The 18,795-nt window shown below is 35.2% G+C and overlaps 1 protein-coding gene across 1 annotated transcript in view; it reads right to left on the bottom strand.

The window, feature by feature from the left end:
- Nucleotides 1–17,629, bottom strand: part of LOC145263824 (ubiquitin carboxyl-terminal hydrolase 40-like) — a 150,193-nt gene extending 132,564 nt beyond the window's left edge. Inside the window, exon 1 of the mRNA XM_080120889.1 lies at nt 17,324–17,629. Within this exon, the coding sequence (XP_079977015.1) occupies nt 17,324–17,540 (217 nt within the window). The 5' untranslated portion in view covers nt 17,541–17,629. The remainder of the gene's footprint in view (nt 1–17,323) is intronic.
- Nucleotides 17,630–18,795: the final 1,166 nt, after the last annotated feature.

The following is an 18,795-nucleotide window of genomic DNA, read 5'->3' as shown; positions in this document are numbered from 1 at the left end:
AACAACTTGACTGAATTGAATTAATTACTCTTAAATTAACGAAGGGGTTATTTAATAACTTTAGGTTTGGAAGAGATAGGTATAGGGTCGGTTTTTTTGAAACTTCAAAAGAAGCCGACTACTGTCCAAATTTTGCGAAATAATACAACGTGATCAATTTCATTTTAGAGATATTTCTTTCAAAAGCCTTCTTTTAAAAAAAGAAAAAAAAAGTATATTGTTCTATTAAACCTTTACTGTTTAAATAATTTGACTTTGCTCGTTTTAAGAAAATATAAGTTGAAAAAGCATTTTCATTCACTATTAGAAGATTTGTCAGTAAAAAAAAACAGTCGCCAAAAAGATAAGCGTTTTTTTTAAAATTTTTACTCGCAATGTAGAGCCCTGCATACTTCTTTTCAAGTTAACTCTTTTGTAGTTTTGATCACAATAGATCTGAATGAATGAACCTTGTAAGGGAGGGGGCACTAAGCATTGCCCTGTTAATAATGAATTTCTTTGGTTTCTTTTTATAACATGCTACATTTCTCTCTTGCAGTTAGAAATATCAGGAATTGTTTTTCTTTTTCTCAACATCAGACTAAAAGAATCGTAATGAAGGAATCGGAAAATTAAGGTATTTTTTAACGATGCGATTCCAATTCCGATGCCTCCCAAAATACACGATTCTTACGATTAACGATTCCGATTAATCGTCCCACCACTAATATATATATAAATAAAATAAAAATTACAATAAGTTTACCAAGGTAATCAAAATGGTAAACTTAAAATATATTATAAATATTAAAGAGTTAATATTTACAAGTAATCTCAACCAGATGTAAAAGCTCATATATATATATATATATATATATAGCTTTGCAAAAATGTGAGCTTTATATTCATGCAGATATTCTACATGATCTATACTTGTATAATATTTGCATAAAAAGGTTATAGTAAACACAAACCTCTTTCTATATATCAGGGCTCTACATTGTGAGTGAAACAGTCGCATTTGCGAGTGATTTTTCAAAATGGCGACTAGAAATAATGAAACTTATCTTTCGGTGATTATATTTTTTTTCACTGACAATCTTGCAAAGCTCACTACTGAGTGAAAAATATCTTTTCAACTTTTTTTTTAATAAAATGCGCAAAGTCAAATTATTTAAACAATAAAAGGTTTAACAAAACAATATACTTTTTGTTTTTTTAACAAAAGCGGTTTAAAAAAAACATTTGAAGAAATTTGAATGTTTATACCTTCAAGTATCAACATAAAATTCGGTTCATATTTAGAATTACACTAATTAAAAAAATACAAAAAAAATCTTTGATGTCCATACTCGTCATAGAATGAAGATGTCATATTCTAAAAATCAGGTGGATTTGGCTAGTACCTTTTCTATTTTGCTAGTAAACGAAAATATTCAGTTGTCAAAAGTCAACTAAAGATAAATTTGTCCATAGAGCCCTGCATATATATATATATATATATATATATATATATATGTGTGTATATATGTATGCATTGTCTAGCCAAACTGAGGAGTTGTGATGCAAGTTAAAGCCCCCCACCTTTGGGTTGAGCACTTTGTAAATATATTTTCACCTGACGTGCATTTAAGCAATTAAGCGAAGCCTACTGATCATTTACTTGTAAACAAACTTATAGTTTGAGCACTGTCTGCGGCAGGCGAGTGTGGAATTAATACACACTCAAGAAGAAATATTTACAGCACTGATGTGTGGTGCGATGGTTAGAGCTGTCAACGCGATGGGTGTAGGTTTGATCCACGGCTGGGGAAAGGCGTATGCCTAGCCACACTGATTAGTTGATACAACAAAACAGTACTGCATGTGGATGACAAATTTGTTTAAAAAATTTTATCTACCAAACTCCTCTGTAAATTTTTGGTCTACAGACATGAAACTTTATATACAGGGTATTCAAATCCATGCAGAACTTTATATTTGGGTATTGGGGAAAATCAGTGCTAAAGTGTGAAAAAAAAAAAAAAAATGAAATTTGCCAAGTGAAGGTTAAACAGCATTACGAATATGCATGCATAACGTAATAGCTATTGGTTCATGTTTTAATTTTTAGACTTGCAGCAAACATGTCTCCATAGCTCAGGCATTAACGTCAAAGGAAAAAGTAAATCATAAGTTTTGGTTTTGATTCTCGATGGTAGCACATGAGTATTTTTTTTTTTTAACTTTAATTATTACTATATATTGGGTCCAATATAAAATAATAAATATGAAATCTACATTAATCAAAATATCATATTTAAGCATATTTTACAACCAGGCAATCCCAGATGTTTTGCTAGTACATATATATTTCCAAGTTTATATAAAAAAATATATATTTTTTAAAAGGTATGTATAATATACTCATAATATTGTTTAAATTGTTTCAAAACCCAAACTCCACAAAGTTATAATTCCGGTTTCGGAACATATATACTGGTTGGTTGCATCCTATGACCAAATAAAGAATCGGTCCACAGTAACAAAGGTTCTTCAGGATTCCGTTCCTGTACTCTCTTATATAAATAAAAGAAATTTGGTTTGCAGATTGATTCCTTGTCATTGAGATAAAGCCAACCAGTGTGTGCGTGTAGATATCACACACAAACTATGTACCTGGCATCGCCCAAGATACAGTGAAGTCATTTTAACTTCAAGGCAGACAACTCCTTTTATATTCTTCGATTTAAAATGAGTTATTTCCATTGCTAATTTTTATTTTAGACTATTTAAAAACATTTCATATTAGCAACGGTCTAGATCAGATCAAGTAATTTTTTTAAATTGTAGCAAATTATCTTATTAAATTGCCAATAACACAGTACAACAATGATTAATGAAAATTCAAAATTTAATTTGTCAGCTTAAATGCTATTTGAGTCTGACTTTGAAAATCCAACAACTTTACACGTTAGATATATGATTATGTGATGGACTTGTTTTATGTATTTTTTTTTTTTTTTTGCTTAATCCAATACAATGTTTACTTGATAAAATTTTATTCCTGTAACTCTTGGTCATACGAGTCAAAGGTGAAAGTTTATTTCCGCAAAGCTTTGAAGTCTGTACTGAACACAGGGTAGCATGTTCTTGTTCCGTCAGCCATGACTAGAAAGAGGTCCTAAGTAATTTGCAATTGTATATTTTGGTTGCCCACACTGAGAATTGAACCTTCAACCATCAGGAGAATATCACTTTTACAATCGATTTTTTTCAAGGACTCTAACAACTGCGCCAAGGACTCATTGAGCAGTGGTTAGAGTACTTTGAACAATTAATTGTAAAAGTGATATTCTCCCGCGGGTTGCAGGTTCAATTCTCAATGTGGTTGACCGAAAAATACAACTGCTAATTACTTAGGATCGGTGAATCCAAAAAATACAAATAACCAATCCTCACCTAAAAAATTCAGAAAACATAAAAGTTGAATTGTTTTTTTCTACGCTGTTTTCCAAGATTTTTTCCTTTGCTCGTTTCGATCTAAACTAGACCGCCTGCAGGTTTTGTATTTTTTTAAATTGTTTTGTTCTGTATAATATTTAACTTTCTGGATACATGTGTCCTGAACACATTCATCATATTCTCATTTCTTTCCATGAAACACCTATCCTTAAACAAACAGAAAAAACTCTGCATTTTAGGATTGGTTAATATTTGTATTAGGAACTGCAAGTCAGATACAAACTTATCACCTTTTGATGGGACATTATTATACACGCAGAAAAAATATTCAAAACTACCTGAGAATTCTTCCTTCAAACTCCTTGGCCTAACATTCACAGGCAATATGAACTGGAATAAATACATAGAGGACATTGCAAAAGCTGCTGCAAAGAAGGTGGGTTCCCTCTATCGAGTTAAAAGACTACACACACCCGAGAGTATCCTGTACTTGTACAAAGCCACCATTCGGCCATACATGGAATATTGTTGCCACATCTGGACTGGTGCATCTACCACTAGCCTCTACCTCTTGGATAGGGCCCAAAAGATAGCCTTCAATCTAATAAGTTCCACTTTGTCAACTAAGCTCCAACCCCTGCCCCATCGCAGTGATGTTGCATGTCTGTGCCTGTTTTACAAATATTTTAACGGAATGTACTCTGATGAATTTGTTGCACTTGGGCCCCCTCGACGTACATATCTCAGGCAATTCCGTTTAGTAACAAAATCACACCCCTTCACTGTTGAAGGTCCCTAAATGCCAGAAAGCTTTCTACTCCAATAATTTCTTCCCTCAAACAGCTAGACTTTGAAATTCCCTTCCTGTTACCTGCTTCCCTGATAGGCAGAAGTTTAAATGTAATGTAAATCAACATCTTGTTAATCTTTCCTAGGCATGGTCCCAAGCAGTAGCCCCTTATGTCCAAGTGGCGATATGCAGGGCTTTCTGGACAAATTTATCTTTAGTTGACCTTTCACAACTAAATATTTTCGTTTACTAGCCAAATAGAAAAGTTACTAGCCAAACCCATATGATTTTTGGAATATGACATCTTCGTTCTGTGATGATTACATACATAATAAATTTTTTCTGTATTTTTAATAAGTGTAATTCTAAATATACAACAAATTTTATGTTGATACTTGAAGCTACGAGGGGCGTGCAATAAGTAATGCCCTTGACTCACTTCCCACAGCAGTAGAGCAATGAAACTTGACAAGTTATTAGTCTTTCTCTACATAGGAACCACCCAGACTTATGCATTTCTTCCATCGTTTGATGCAGCTCTGGAGACCATTTTTGTAGAACACCCCAGGTTGGTCCTCCAACCACAACGTGACTTCAGAAATCAAGGCTACATCATCTGGGAAACGCTTTCCTTTCAAAAACAACTTCATGGCTGGGAAGAGGTGAAAGTCAGAGGGTGAAAGGTCAGGAGAGTAGGGAGGATCGGGAGGATTTCATAACCACATGCCCGTGTTTCTGATCTGGCGACATGAGAGTTGTGGGCCGGAGCGTTGTCCTACAGGAGGAGGGTACCTTTGCTGATTTTGCCCCGCTTCCTGATTTTGATAGCTTCCCTTAATTTCTTCAAAAGTGAAGCATAATAGGCTCCTGTAATTGTGGTACCCTTTGCCAGGAAATCTGTCATCACTACTCTGTCCTGGTCCCAGAAGACTGTGAGCATGACCTTGCCAGCGGAGGGCTGCACCCTTGCCTTCTTTGGAGATGGTGAGTCCAAGTGCTTCCACTGCATTGACTGGGCTTTTGTCTCTGGATCATAGTGATGGACCCAGCTTTCATCCTGTGTAATCAGTCTTTTGAAAAACTTTTACTCATCTTCTTGGCATATCTCTAAATTCATCCTTGAGCACTCAACGCGTTCTCGCTTCTGGAATGGTGTGAGCAACCTGGGAATCTATCTGGCAGACACCTTATGCATATGCAAATGGTCATGAATGATAGTTTTCTTGACATCTTGGGCTATTTGGAGAATAGTAATGCACCGATCTTCCAAAATGGCAGCGTCAACTTGACGGGCAGATGCTTCATCAATGACAGATAGGGAGGGGGGGGGGGCGACCAGGTCTGGGAGCTGTTTCCACAGACTTCCGGCCATGTTTGAATTTATGATGCCAGCATTTTACAAGGTCATATGATGGGACATTATCACCATAAGTTTCTTTCATTTCATCAAAAGTCTCCTGTGTTGTGCGTCCTTTCAAATACAAAAACCGGATCACTGCTCGACATTCAACAGGCTCCATTTCACACCTGACTCAGTTCAAACACCTGTAAAACAGAAACCACAATTAGTTCAGAGCTGTAATTTGCCATATAACCCGTAGAGATATAAATCATTGCACATGCAAAATTTCAGCTAGATCAGACAACTGGAAGTGGGTCAGGGGCATTAATTATTGCACACCCCTCGTATAAATATTCTAATTTCTTCCGATGTTTTTTAAAAAGCCTTCGTTAAAAAAAAAAAAAAAGTACATTGTTCTATTAAATATTTATTGTTTAAATAATTTAACTTTGTTCGTTTTATAAAAAAAAAAGTTTAAAAGATATTTTTCGCTCAGTAATGAGCTTTGGAAGATTGTCAGTGAAAGAAATACAATCGCCAAAAGATAAGCGTTTCATTATTTCTAGTCGCCACTTTGAAAAATCACTCGCAAATGCGACTGTTTCACTCGCTTGCAATGTAGAGCCCTGATATACCTTGTTGGGGGTGAACGTGATTATAAAAAAAAAAAATCGTTTACCAGGCATAAATGATCCAAGGATCACAAAAAGGAAAGTGCTTTGATATAGTCAAGTGAGTCTCTGCAGATTGTAATATGGGTTCACCGATATTTAAGAAAATATAAAACTAAAAACATTTTGAAATAAAAATAGCAAGAATATACCACATAAAAGCTTTTTTTTTGTTCTTTTAATTTTCTTATTTTGTTCTGGCTCGGGATGGTACATCCTACTGGATGCCAGACATTCACCTACTCTTAAAGATTCTAACTAAGAGACCTTTTTACGGTTCTAATCGTGCCGCTAAAGTGCACTTCTTTGTATCTCTTTTGCACTTGGTTCCCCGAGTATATCTGTCAGCTAGTTTTGGAAATTCTTTTTCAGGAGTCCAGTTGCTTTTATAATTACTGGAATGATGGGAGATCTTGCTAAGATACCAGTTTCTTTTCATGTCACACATAAGACCTTCTCTCAGCTCCGTTTAACCCAGCATCATTGGGGACCCTAACTTCTAAGGTTGTTTCTTTCTCTTTCAGATCATCGTGTCAGGTTTTATAGCTCCGTTTTCTATATACGTAGCTTTAAGAATTCCATAATCAGAGTGGATAGTGTATGACTTATTTCCAACTGTTCTTTCTGGTATATGTTCCCAGGACTTGCTGCTACATTTGATATTCAAGTTTTTATAGATGGTCGAGTGGAGAGGTTTACACACTCCATTGTGTTGCACTGTATATAAGTCGTCCCCAGCAGAACCTTACAGCTGAATGTCAGGCTGCTCACACTATTCTTTGCGCGATGGAACCTGCCGTTACTTTTAGAATTCCATTCGTAAGCGAGACTAAAAATTGAAAAGTTTTCAAATGCATTTTTAGTCAAAATCTCTACAATTCTATGAATGCAACTTTGTGTGCCTCTGTGTGTGTGAGTTCGTTCCTTATAGACTCCAAAACGGCTGAACAGAGTTTCTTTAAAATTTACAGAATTTTACCGTATAAGTCGGGGAGAGTGATCTTAGTTAAGTGTTGTCTCAGGATCTCCCCGATAATTACCGATAATCGAAACCATTATTTTAATTTATTATCAGTAAAGCCATCAATAGGCCAAGATCAAAATGTGTTTTTTTTTTGTTTTTTTTACATAAGCATCACCACTTATCAAGGCCAAGAGGCCACTCGAGGATAAGGGTTGAAGAGTATACAGCAGAAATTAGGCAATATAGTAATCGTTAGTAATGGAAATTCGGTAAATTTTTAACAAGTGAAACGGCTCATCAAGAACTTGTTTACGTTAGACTTGAAGACAACCATATTGTAGTCAGCTGGAAAGCAGGAAAATGGAAGACAATTCCACAGGCGTGTAGTTCTAAGAAGCTTTGTTCATGGAATCTACGTTTAGGTTTAGGCACAGATAAAGAGTGGGGGGAATTATTGATAGTGTTTTCAGCTAGACGAGTGTTTCTTGTGAAAGTTTGGCGAGGGGGGGACCATAGACTGAAGCTCAATCAAACACTTTCCATGAAAATAACAGCAGAGACAAAATTGCAACATCTCTTCTGTGAGATAGAGGTTGCAGGGAAGAGAAAAGGATATCTCCTACGAGGCTACGAAGTCTATTTTGAACTCTATCAAGGCAGGATAAGTCCTTTAAAGCAGCTCCTGCCCAGATGTGGCAACAGTATTCCATCCCTGGACATACCTGGCTCTTATATAGATGGAGAATTGCATCAGCAGTGAGACAGCTATTGAATCAATAGAAGGATCCCACCATTTTTCCAGCGGCCTTGGCAACAGATTTGATGTATATGTTCCATTTAAGATCAGGAGTAAAGGTCAATCCTAGAAGCTTGTCAAAACATGAGGCCTCCTCAAGACGAGAGCCATTCAGATGTTACACTTCAATTTCTTGTTCTCTCTCAGAGGAGGAGCAATCGTTCATGACTGAGAATTTTTATTTTTGTTCCTTTTCTCCACGTTAAAAAAAACGACCCTGGTGTCTAACTCTGTCCCGTGGGGAAGCACTGTAAATAGGAACAATGAAAAAAAAAAAGACAAAAGAATCATTTTGGCATCGGAAAATAGGTATCAATTTTTCCAATTCCCCCAAATGTTCCGATTAATTGTCCCAACACTATATATATATATATATATATATATATATATTTTTTTTTTTGCTATAATAATTAAATACCTACAGACACTAGTGTTTCATCCTTTCGGGAATCTTCAGTGCAGGGTGTCACAATTAACACCAGTCGAATATATATACACACACAAACAAACAAACTGCTTTATATATAGCTAATGGGGGTACCCGGCGTTGCCCGGGTGTTTGGAGGTGTGTGTTGGGAGGGGGTAGATTAAAACAACTCTGTTAAAAAAAAAAAAAAAAAACGTTGGCCGGTTGTTTGGAGGTGTAAAAGAAAAAAAAAATAGTTTTAGTATAAAGGTAGGCTTGAACCCTGAACGTTTGACGCGGAGGTGGAAAGGAAATGGAAAAAAAACCCTGCAACCTAACCATCTCAACCACAGGAACAGATAATTATTTTTTTTACTATAATAATTAAATACCTACAGACACTAGTGTTTCATTCTTTTGGGAATCTTCAGTGCAGGGTGTCACAATTAACACCAGTCGAATATATATATATACACACACACACACACACACACACACACACACACACACACACACACACACACTGCTTTATATATAACTAGCGGGGGTACCCGGCGTTGCCCGAGTGTTTGTTTCCGGGACGGGGGGGGGGGGAGTTTTAAAAAATGTTATGGTAAGTAAGTAGGAAGGATCAAACACGGAGTCATGAGTAAAAGTAGGAAAATAAAGTGTGAAAAAAAAACAAAAAAAAACATCTGCAACGTAAACAGTTCGGCCACCAAGAAAAGTCCATTCCAGTTGTTTAGGGGGGAAAAAAACGACTACGGTAGGTCGGCGCGAACGTGAAAATATAATGTGAACTGTCCAGCACGCTAACCACTACGCCACAGAGCACTGCAGCTTAGTTTAGTGATTTTAAATAACTTCACATGAAAGAACTACGAAGCCAAACCGGTGTTCTCTTCTCAACTGTTCCTTGTGAACGATCCCCAAATGGTGTTAAGTGGTGGCAGGGGGAGGAGGAATTTATTAGAGAGAAAATATTTTACCACTTCTATTGATCTTAACCGATTTTGGCCGTGACTTCTCAGCAGAAAAAGTATAGAAATCTAAGATTATCGAGGAATTTGAGAAATAATAAGCCTATAACACACCTCAGATATTGTTCTGCTGTTTGTGCATATTATATTTGCATGAAATATCTTGATTTTTAATCCTATTAATGTCAAAATCAGACGGGAAAAAATGAGTGCATTTTATTTATATAGAGATAAATAATGAACCATGATAACAAGGTTTGGTTTACAATTAGAGTTAAAGCTGCTAGCATATGTGTATGAATGCATCTTTTGCTACAAGTGAATTCCAGTCAGTTTGTGAACTTTGCTGCTTAAATTCAGTCGCCCGTCTCTCACTTTGTATCTTTTTTCCTTTCTCTCTCTCCGCTCATCTCTCGAGATATCTATATCACCGAAGTCATCCACACGCCACACATTTTCATTTGCTTTAAACCCAAAAATAATTCTGATCAGAGTTCAGATAGTTTCGTATCAATCTACTTTAAAAAAATTTCATTTGTTTACTAAATTGTAACAAACTTTGTCCGTTGTACATTGACTGAGGTCATAAAAATTAAAACAATTGCGCTTCAAAAATTCCAAACATAATTGTTCTTTAATCATTCTTTACCAAAATGTTATTGTTTCAAACTTTCTTGTGTGGTTTTTATTGTGTAGTGTTAGAAAGAATGGTCTCATATCTTGTATGCTTTCCACAAATCATTATAAATGATAGAACCTGGCAGAATATACTTTTTTAGTAATGGAATTTTTTTTTTTTTTTACATAAGCATCACCACTTATCAAGGCCCAAAGACCACTCGAGGATAAGGGTTAAGAGTGTACAGTAGTCAACTGAACAATATAGTAATTGTTAGTAACAGAAATTCGGTAAATTTGTTAACTTAAGTGGAACGGCTCATCAAGAACTTGTTTACGTTGGACTTGAAGACAATCAGATTGTAGTCAGTTGGAAAGCAGGAAAACGGAAGACAGTTCCACAGGCGTGCAGTTCTAAGAAAAAAGCTTTGTTCATGGAATCTACGTTTAGGTTTAGGCACAGATAAAGAGTGAGGGGAATTATTGATAGTGTTTTCAGCTAGACGAGTGTTTCTTGTGAAAGTTTGGCGAGGGGGGGACCATAGATTGAAGCTCAGTCGAGCACTTGCCATGAAAATAATGATAAAGCAGAGAAACTCGCAACATCTCTTCTGTGAAGTTAAAGTTTCCACATTCCATCCATCTTTTGGGTTTGAAAGGTCGTTGATGAAACTATGTTTAAACCACTATCTGGAATACATACATTGCTAAGGCTGCTGCAAGGAAGGTTGGCTCCCTCTACCGTGCTAGAAAACTACTTACGCCTGACAGTATCCTATACCTCTATAAGGCAACCATTCGCCCATGTATGGAGTACTGTTGTCACATCTGGGCTGGTGCATCTGCTGCTTGTCTCTCTCTCCTGAACAGGGTTCAAAAGAGAGTCGCCAACCTGATAGGTCCTGAACTGTCATCTAGGCTTCAGCCTCTGTCCCATCGACGAGATGTTGCATCCCTCTGCCTGTTCTACAAATACTTTAATGGTGAATGCTCTGACGAACTGCAAACACTTGTACCTCCCCGATGTAACTACCCCCGACAAGCTACTAAGACTCATCCCTTTACAGTAGAGATCCCTAGGTGCAAGAAAGCCTTTTACTACAATAGTTTCTTCCCCAGAACTGCGGGTCTTTGAAACTCCCTTCCGAGACTCTGCTTTCCCAACTGCAATGATATGCAGAAGTTCAAGTGTAATGTTAACAAACATCTTTCTACTCATCTCCCTTCATAATACCCCGCTAATTAAGTCCCTAATAGTAGCCCCCTGCTTCAAAGTGGCACTGTGCCTTGTTTGGGGTGAAAATTGAATAAAAAAAAAAAAAAAAAAAAAAAAAAAAAACTATCTATGCCACTAAATTGTCAAATCTGTTTGAGGATGTGTCCTTGATTATAATTCCGACAAACTAGGAGCGTCGTCAATTTCTACTTGAACACCAACATTTCCTATCAGTTCTCGTTTTTTCAACCAATCCTCGGTCACTTCCGAACAGAATGATCTTCAATCGACAGAGGATTTCCTGGCTAAATTAATTATCACTGTTTTGTGAAAAAGTTATTTGCAAATAAAACAAAGTTTCCAAGCAGGAGTTTGCGTCTTTTCTAAAAAAGTAGCATTCTTGTCGCTAATACTGAATCCACAATGTTTTCTATTTTTCATTTTCCGCAGTACATATATGTATGTGCAACGCCACATACCAGTTTTGCTTCCTAAAGAACAAGGGTTTCTGTACTTAGGGCAGTATTCTTGACAGGGAAAAATGCCATGAGCCCTTAAGAATTCTTCGCTTAGGTTTTTTTTTCCCATAAAATTTCGCTACTGCTTCGTAGTATTTCCAAGTGCAACGATGGCAGGCTTCAATTTTCTGAGAAATGTTCTTTTTTGCTGGTGTCTGGGTTGTGTCTGCTAACAGACAGTCAAAAAATAAGTTCCTTAGGAGATAGATGAATCCATGCGTCCTGCCTGATGATTGGTTAGTTTTAGGAGGGGGGGGGGAGTTGTGCGCGTACACCAGCTACAAAATGGTAGCTATCCGTAAGAAAATATTCCCTATAAACAGGTCTTAAAAATGATAGGATGGTAAATTTGCAACGGGTTTGAATGTCAGAATAGTTTCCAGCGGCCTCGAAAACCCCTAACAAAAATACAAACTGGAATGGTCGGCGTTCTATTACAGTTAAGACACATTTTTCATAATTACATATCAAGTTTTGTTTATAATGGTAAGGCACAGAATGTATCTCCTTACATGCAAAAAATGTAGTTAACTGCCCTAAAACCACTATCCAATTCTAAAATAACTCTGAAATGGGTGATGATTTAATGTTAAATTTATATGCAAAATCGGCAGACGTTTAGGAAATAGCCCCCCCCCCCTTTAAATTCCACAATTTACACTTTTTCTTTTCACGTTAATCTCATCGATTACAAACTTAACTTTTAGATGAAAAAAAAAAATTTGGAAAAAAAATGTTTTTTATGACTTATCATTGGGGATTAGCTTTTTCAATTATAACGTTCTACTAAATTGAACACCTACTTTATGACCAATTCTCTCACGTGACCAGTGAATATTCCCATTTAAAAAAAAGGGCTCTGAAGAGAACTTTCTTACCTCCTCCCCCCCTCTCATCTATTTTATCTACCAATTTCAACCATGTCGTCTCATTTGAAAGAATCCTAATTATAAGAAATTATGAAATAAAACTATTTTTGGGTTTGTATCACTGTACACACAGATTCGAAAAAGTTGTCAAAAAACAAATATATAACAAATAAATGTTATCAAAGGCAAGATAAGTTACTTTTCTACCTAACTGGATACTTTTTTAGTGTTTTTATTTAATGTAACATGTTTATTCAGCTCGAAAAACAGTGTTTATCGATGTATTGGAAAATTTAAAATGGCGCCCGACTCTCTTGAACACTGTAAGTTTAGGAAAATGAGTTAAAAATAAAAATTATACGAAATACTGTTAGAAACTCACTCAATATGTTCCCGTGACATGGGCTGACATATATTTGGTGGGTTTCTAACAATATTTTGTATAGTTTCTTATTTTTAACTCAATTTCCCAAACTGACCGTGTTCAAGAGAAAGTTGGGCACCATTTTAAATTTTCCAATACATCTATAAACACTGTTTTTCAAGCTGAATAAACAGGTTACATTAAATAAAAAACACTAAAAAAGTATCCAATTAAGTAGAAAAGTATCTTGCCTTTGATAACATTTGTTTTTTGACAACTTTTTCGAATCTACGTGTATAGTAACACAAACCCCTATTTTTTTTTAAGAATTTGTAAAAAAATTGAAATTGCTGCTCTAAAATGATAATAAATGACCTTTTGCAAAATTTTACGGAAAATTATGTGTTACATTATGCAAAGACAAAACTTTTAGTTCAGACCCGTTGAATTGTCGGATGTTTTGTAAAGAAATTCTGCAGAAAAAAGCAGGCACCTCATTGCTCAGTTTGACCGCCCACGATTTTATTTGGACCAATCAGATTGATCGTTATTAACTGCTGAGTCATATTTTGGCACTATTTTTCTGTTTCAGGTGGTGTCAGTATTTCTTCAAGACAGCAGGCCGAATGAATGTGAAAAACTCGTTTCCTTATTCGAGGCATGGAGCCTCAAAACACTTGTCTTTGGGACGTATTAATGCCCTAACGTGGGGCAAGATGTTATTATAATTTGCAAACACTAATGCCATGTGTCGGCGGAATATTTACTTTGCACACTAACGTGTGCTACGATTGGACTCATTTTTATCATTATTTATTTAATGTCTTTCCGTGACGATTCTTAAGATCTACATTTTGACCTGCCACTTGTCTGTCATTCGGACATTTTTGACGGTGAACTCCATGATGACAACCGCACTCGAAGTATTCATCCTTGGAAGGCATCACTTCAAATACATCGACCTGCTGTGATTATTCTTCGAACAGCGTGGAGACTTGAATCCTGCAAACACGAAGATAAACATGAACTATTACCCTTTACGGGTGTTACCGGCTCTGTTCCGCAGAAAGCTCAAGATGGCGCAACTTTTGCAATTGGATCTTTAATGAAATTTGCGTTGAATTTTAAAGGTGAGCCTGTTGTGATTTCTGTTGCCTTTCTTCCATTCTGCCAAAAGCAAAACCGAGGTGAGAAAATGTTTTTACTCATCACCCTATAAACGTTTTTTTGTTTTTTTTCATACAATTAAAATTTTGTATTCAATTTTTTTGTTTCAATTGAATATTTGTGGACATTTTTTCTGAGGCTAAAATAGGACATTACTCTGATATTCGTTTTTAGCATACTCGAAAACCTTTAAAAGTCGTCATACAGTTGGAAAGAAAGTAAAAAATTACCCTAACCCCCTTTTTTTAAGATGGGAATATTCGCCGGTCACATGAGAAATGGCCACAAAGTGGGTATTCAATTTAGTAGAATGTTATAATTGAAAACTGATCCCCAACAGGAAAAGTCGAATATTTTTCAAAATTTTATAAAGTTAAGTTTGTAACTGTGAAAAGCATAAATTACAGAATTTAGAGGGGGGGGGGACAATTTCTTAAATCTGATCACTCACTCCCTGTAAATTTGAAATGAATTGCTTTGGGAAGGGGGTACCGAAAGATATTTTGGGTTTGTTTTACTGTACGCATAGATTCGAAAAAGTTGTCACAAAACAAATATAGAACAAATATGTTATCAAAGGCAAGATAAGTTACTTTTCTACCTAACTGAATATGTTTTTAGTGCTTATATTTAATGTAACATGTTTATTCAGCTCAAAAAACATACAGTGTTTACCGATGTATTGGAAAATTCAAAATGGCGGCCGACTCTCTCGGAGACGGTAAGTTTGGGGAAAAATAAATAAAAAACAGTCAAAATACTGTTAAAAACCCGCCGAATATATGTCAGCCTATGTCACGGTAACATGTATTGAGCGAGTTTCTAACAGTATTTTGTCTAGTTTTTTATTTATAACTCATTTTCCCAAACTTACCGCCTCAAAGAGAGAGTCGGCTGCCATTTTAAATTTCCCAATAAATCGGTAAACACTGTTTTTCGTGCTGAATAAACATGTTACATTAAATATAAACACTAAAAACATATTCAGTTGGGTAGAAAAGTAACTTATCTTGCCTTTGATAACATTTATTTGTTATATATTTGTTTTGTGACAACTTTTTCCCCGCTATTTTATATACGTAATCACCTAAAAAAATTATTTTTTTCTTATGGTACTAGAACAGAATACAGATGGTGCTGAAATAATGTTATTTAGAAACTCGTTCTGGAGAAGTTTTTAGTGTTTTAACTTATTTTAAAGCGTTTATTCAATTCGAAAAACAGTAGTGTTGAGTGTTACGCGAGAGCAAGAGAAAAATGGCGGATATAAGAAGATCACATTTTTTTGAAGTCTTGATAATTGATAAAAATTTAAAAATTAACCAAAATACTGGTAGAAACCTAACCAATATGTTAAAAATTGAATTTAACTTGGAAATCCTTTCTAAAAAAAAATAGCAGGCTCCGTTTTCTGCACAAACATGCCACTGGCATGTTTTCGTGAAAAATAACACGTATTATTTTTGTGCGTACGTGCTAAGAAACAAATTTGAAAAGTCCACGTTACATTAAATGAGGTACTTACGTACTTATTGTACCGTGCTAAAATAGTAACATCTAGAAAGCCATTCTTAACACGGAAAAGGGGAGTGTGTTTTGTCACCTAACAATTTAATGAAAAAGGGGGGAAAATTTTACTTTCTTTCCACCTTAACCTTTAAAATGACATTTTTCGTTTTCGGGTATGCTGAAAACGAATATCGCATTTAAATTTGGAGCAAACAAGTCATTTTCCGAATATTAAGCGGTATTTTTTTTTACAACCTGCCCCAGCGTAGTAATAAACACTCCAAACCAGTAACCACCCCATGTTAAGAACGGCTTTCATAACCCCATGTTAAAAACGGCTTTCGAGGTTGGGGTGTTTATTCCGAAAGCCGTTCATAACATGAGTTGGGATGTTTATAATACGCTGGGGAACGTCGTAAAAATTTACCTATTAAGGTAATGTAATTCCTTATGTTATCACTAGAGACTATTTTGTACGCGCAAAACTTTAATTTGAAAATAGCGCGGTACAAGCACCTTAAATAATCCCCATTCTGGACAATTAACATTTGTTCTCACCAAGTCATTCAACACGAAATGGTGTTGGTGTACACACCACTGTTTTACAACATTGAAAAAAAAAAAAACAGACGATAGAGTTTTTTAATATCTTTTTAAGCCAAAATAACAGTACTTATTTGTCATGTAGAAAATAGTAATGTATCCAACAATTACGAAAATTCATCAAGTAGAACAACTGATATTGTGTTTTTAGTAAAATAAAGGGGTTTGTATTACACAGATTCGAAAAAGTTGTCAAAAAACAAATATATGTTATCAAAGGCAAGATAAGTTACTTTTCTAACAAACTGGATATATTTTTCATGTTTTTATTCAATGTAACATGTTTATTCAGCTCGAAAACCATACAGTGTTTACCGATGTATTGGAAAATTCAAGATGGCGTCTGACTCTCTTTAACACGGTAAGTTGTGGAAAAGGTATTATAAATAAAAAACTAGACAAAATACTATTAAAAACCCGCTCAATATATGTTACCGTGACATAGGTTGACATATATTCGGTGTGTTTTTAATAGTATTTTGTCTAGTTTTTTATTTATAATACCTTTTCCACAACTTACCGTGTTAAAGAGAGAGTCAGGCGCCATCTTGAATTTTCCAATACATCGGTAAACACTGTATGGTTTTCGAGCTGAATAAACATGTTACATTGAATAAAAACATGAAAAATATATCCAGTTTGTTAGAAAAGTAACTTATCTTGCCTTTGATAACATTCATTTGTTATATATTTGTTTTTGACAACTTCTTAAATAAAGTCTGTTACAACAAATATTGTAGCCATGAATAAGTAATCGAAAACATTCGTTGCGAAGTATACCCCCTGTGTAGTATTTTACTGTCTACTTTATAACGGACAAGAAAAATGCAATTTTACCATTTTTCGTAAAAATTACTTTTAACTATAAATATATTTTTACTTGATGATTTTTCTTAATTTTTGAATATATTACCATTTTCGGCATGGCAATTTAAGCACTTAACATTATTTTTGTTTAAAACAGCATTTTTTTTTTTTTTTTTTTTTTTTTTTTTTAATTGATCTGTCGACTATTTTAACGAGCAATAAAAATCGGTCTTTTGCCTCTCTGTACAAGCACGAAATTAAAAATAAAGAAATACTTTACCCCGAAATTCTGGCGTTAAAAACAGGGTTTGTAAGAGGGAGTTGAGATAGCACGTGGCCCCCTGATTCCAAAGACCTGCCAAGCGGCATGGAGGCCTCGGTTGGGGGGGTGCGTCCAATCCGACCGATTTCTCTGCTCCTCCGATAGAGTCAGGGGTCGATATCAGCGGTTGGTTACCCAGATAAGGGTCCTCTTCTTGAAATAAATTCCCAAACATGCCTGGTTTCAATCCAAAATAAGATTCATATATATATATATATATATAATATATATATACACACGTCCAATGTGTTTTTAAAAAAGGGAAGGGGGGATATTCCTGTGTTATTGTTCAAATTGTAATTATTAATAATATTTTAACCTCATAGGATAAAAACAAACAATTTTTTTTCACAAATATTATTTTAATTTATAAATCGACAGTGATATGTTCCCCGTAAACTGTCGTCAGAAATAGATATGTCTCCAAAAAAAGTGTTAAAAACGGAAATAATTTCCACGTATAACTGTTTCTTTTTTTTGACGCAGGTGGGAAAGGGGGCTCTGTGTTATCTACAGAGCGAACTTTGGCTTTTGTAGCCTTGCCCGTTGGGTCATAAGAGATCGTAATATGCCCAGCAATAGAAGCCGCTTTGACCATTGAAAGAATCAATTGCGTTTTGAAAAGCTTCACCAGAAGCTGAATTCGCCACCGCCACACATGGAGACGCCATTTTCTAGTGAAACCGACAATGAGAACCGGAAGATAAAAAAAAAAAAATAGGCTCGCATTAAATATATAAATCCCGGTTCGGTTTTGTTCCGATGAAACCGGATTTTAGAAAAAAGAAACACTAAAATGATAAGAAGCCGAAGTTAAACGACACGTATATAAAATAAATAACGAAATAATGCTATTATGGCATTTTCTGATATTTGTTTACATCCAGACTAATAGTGTTCCGACCGTTTCCGTAAACAGGTTACGGAAACGGCCGAAAAGCATCTAAAAAAAGATACACTTAAAAAAAAAATAAATAAATAAAGAGGAGAGGAGAAAGTAATGAAAAATTTATTCATCTTTTAAACATATATATTTCAAATATTTTTATTTCCGTATAACTACCCACCCCAACCCGCCGTCGTTAATAATTAAAAAAAAGAGGGGGGGGCTGTGCTTCTTTACATCGGTGATTTTTTAAACCAACGCATTTCAGATGAAAAAATGATCTTGTGTCACAGTGAAATAAGTATAAATTTCCAAAAATTTCAAAAGCTGATCCAGTAGAAAATAATTACTAGTAAAAATAGTATTTATCGAATTTTAGCATATTTTTTTAATGTGGAACAGTAGCACTGTAGCACTCAGTGTCAGAAATTTCGTGAAAACTATTGAATAATTCCACCCGCTATCTTTCGAAGCTTATAACTACTCGAAAAATGTAATTCAAGCCCTAATTTTTTTTCAGTTAAAGGAGCAAGAACCAAGGTTT

This window comes from Euprymna scolopes, chromosome 39, assembly GCF_053919585.1.
Source record: "Euprymna scolopes isolate OS-2025 chromosome 39, ASM5391958v1, whole genome shotgun sequence".
NCBI lineage: Eukaryota > Metazoa > Mollusca > Cephalopoda > Sepiida > Sepiolidae > Euprymna > Euprymna scolopes.
The sequence above is the reverse complement of the archived record's forward strand: the minus strand, read 5'-3'. Positions and strand labels throughout refer to the sequence as shown.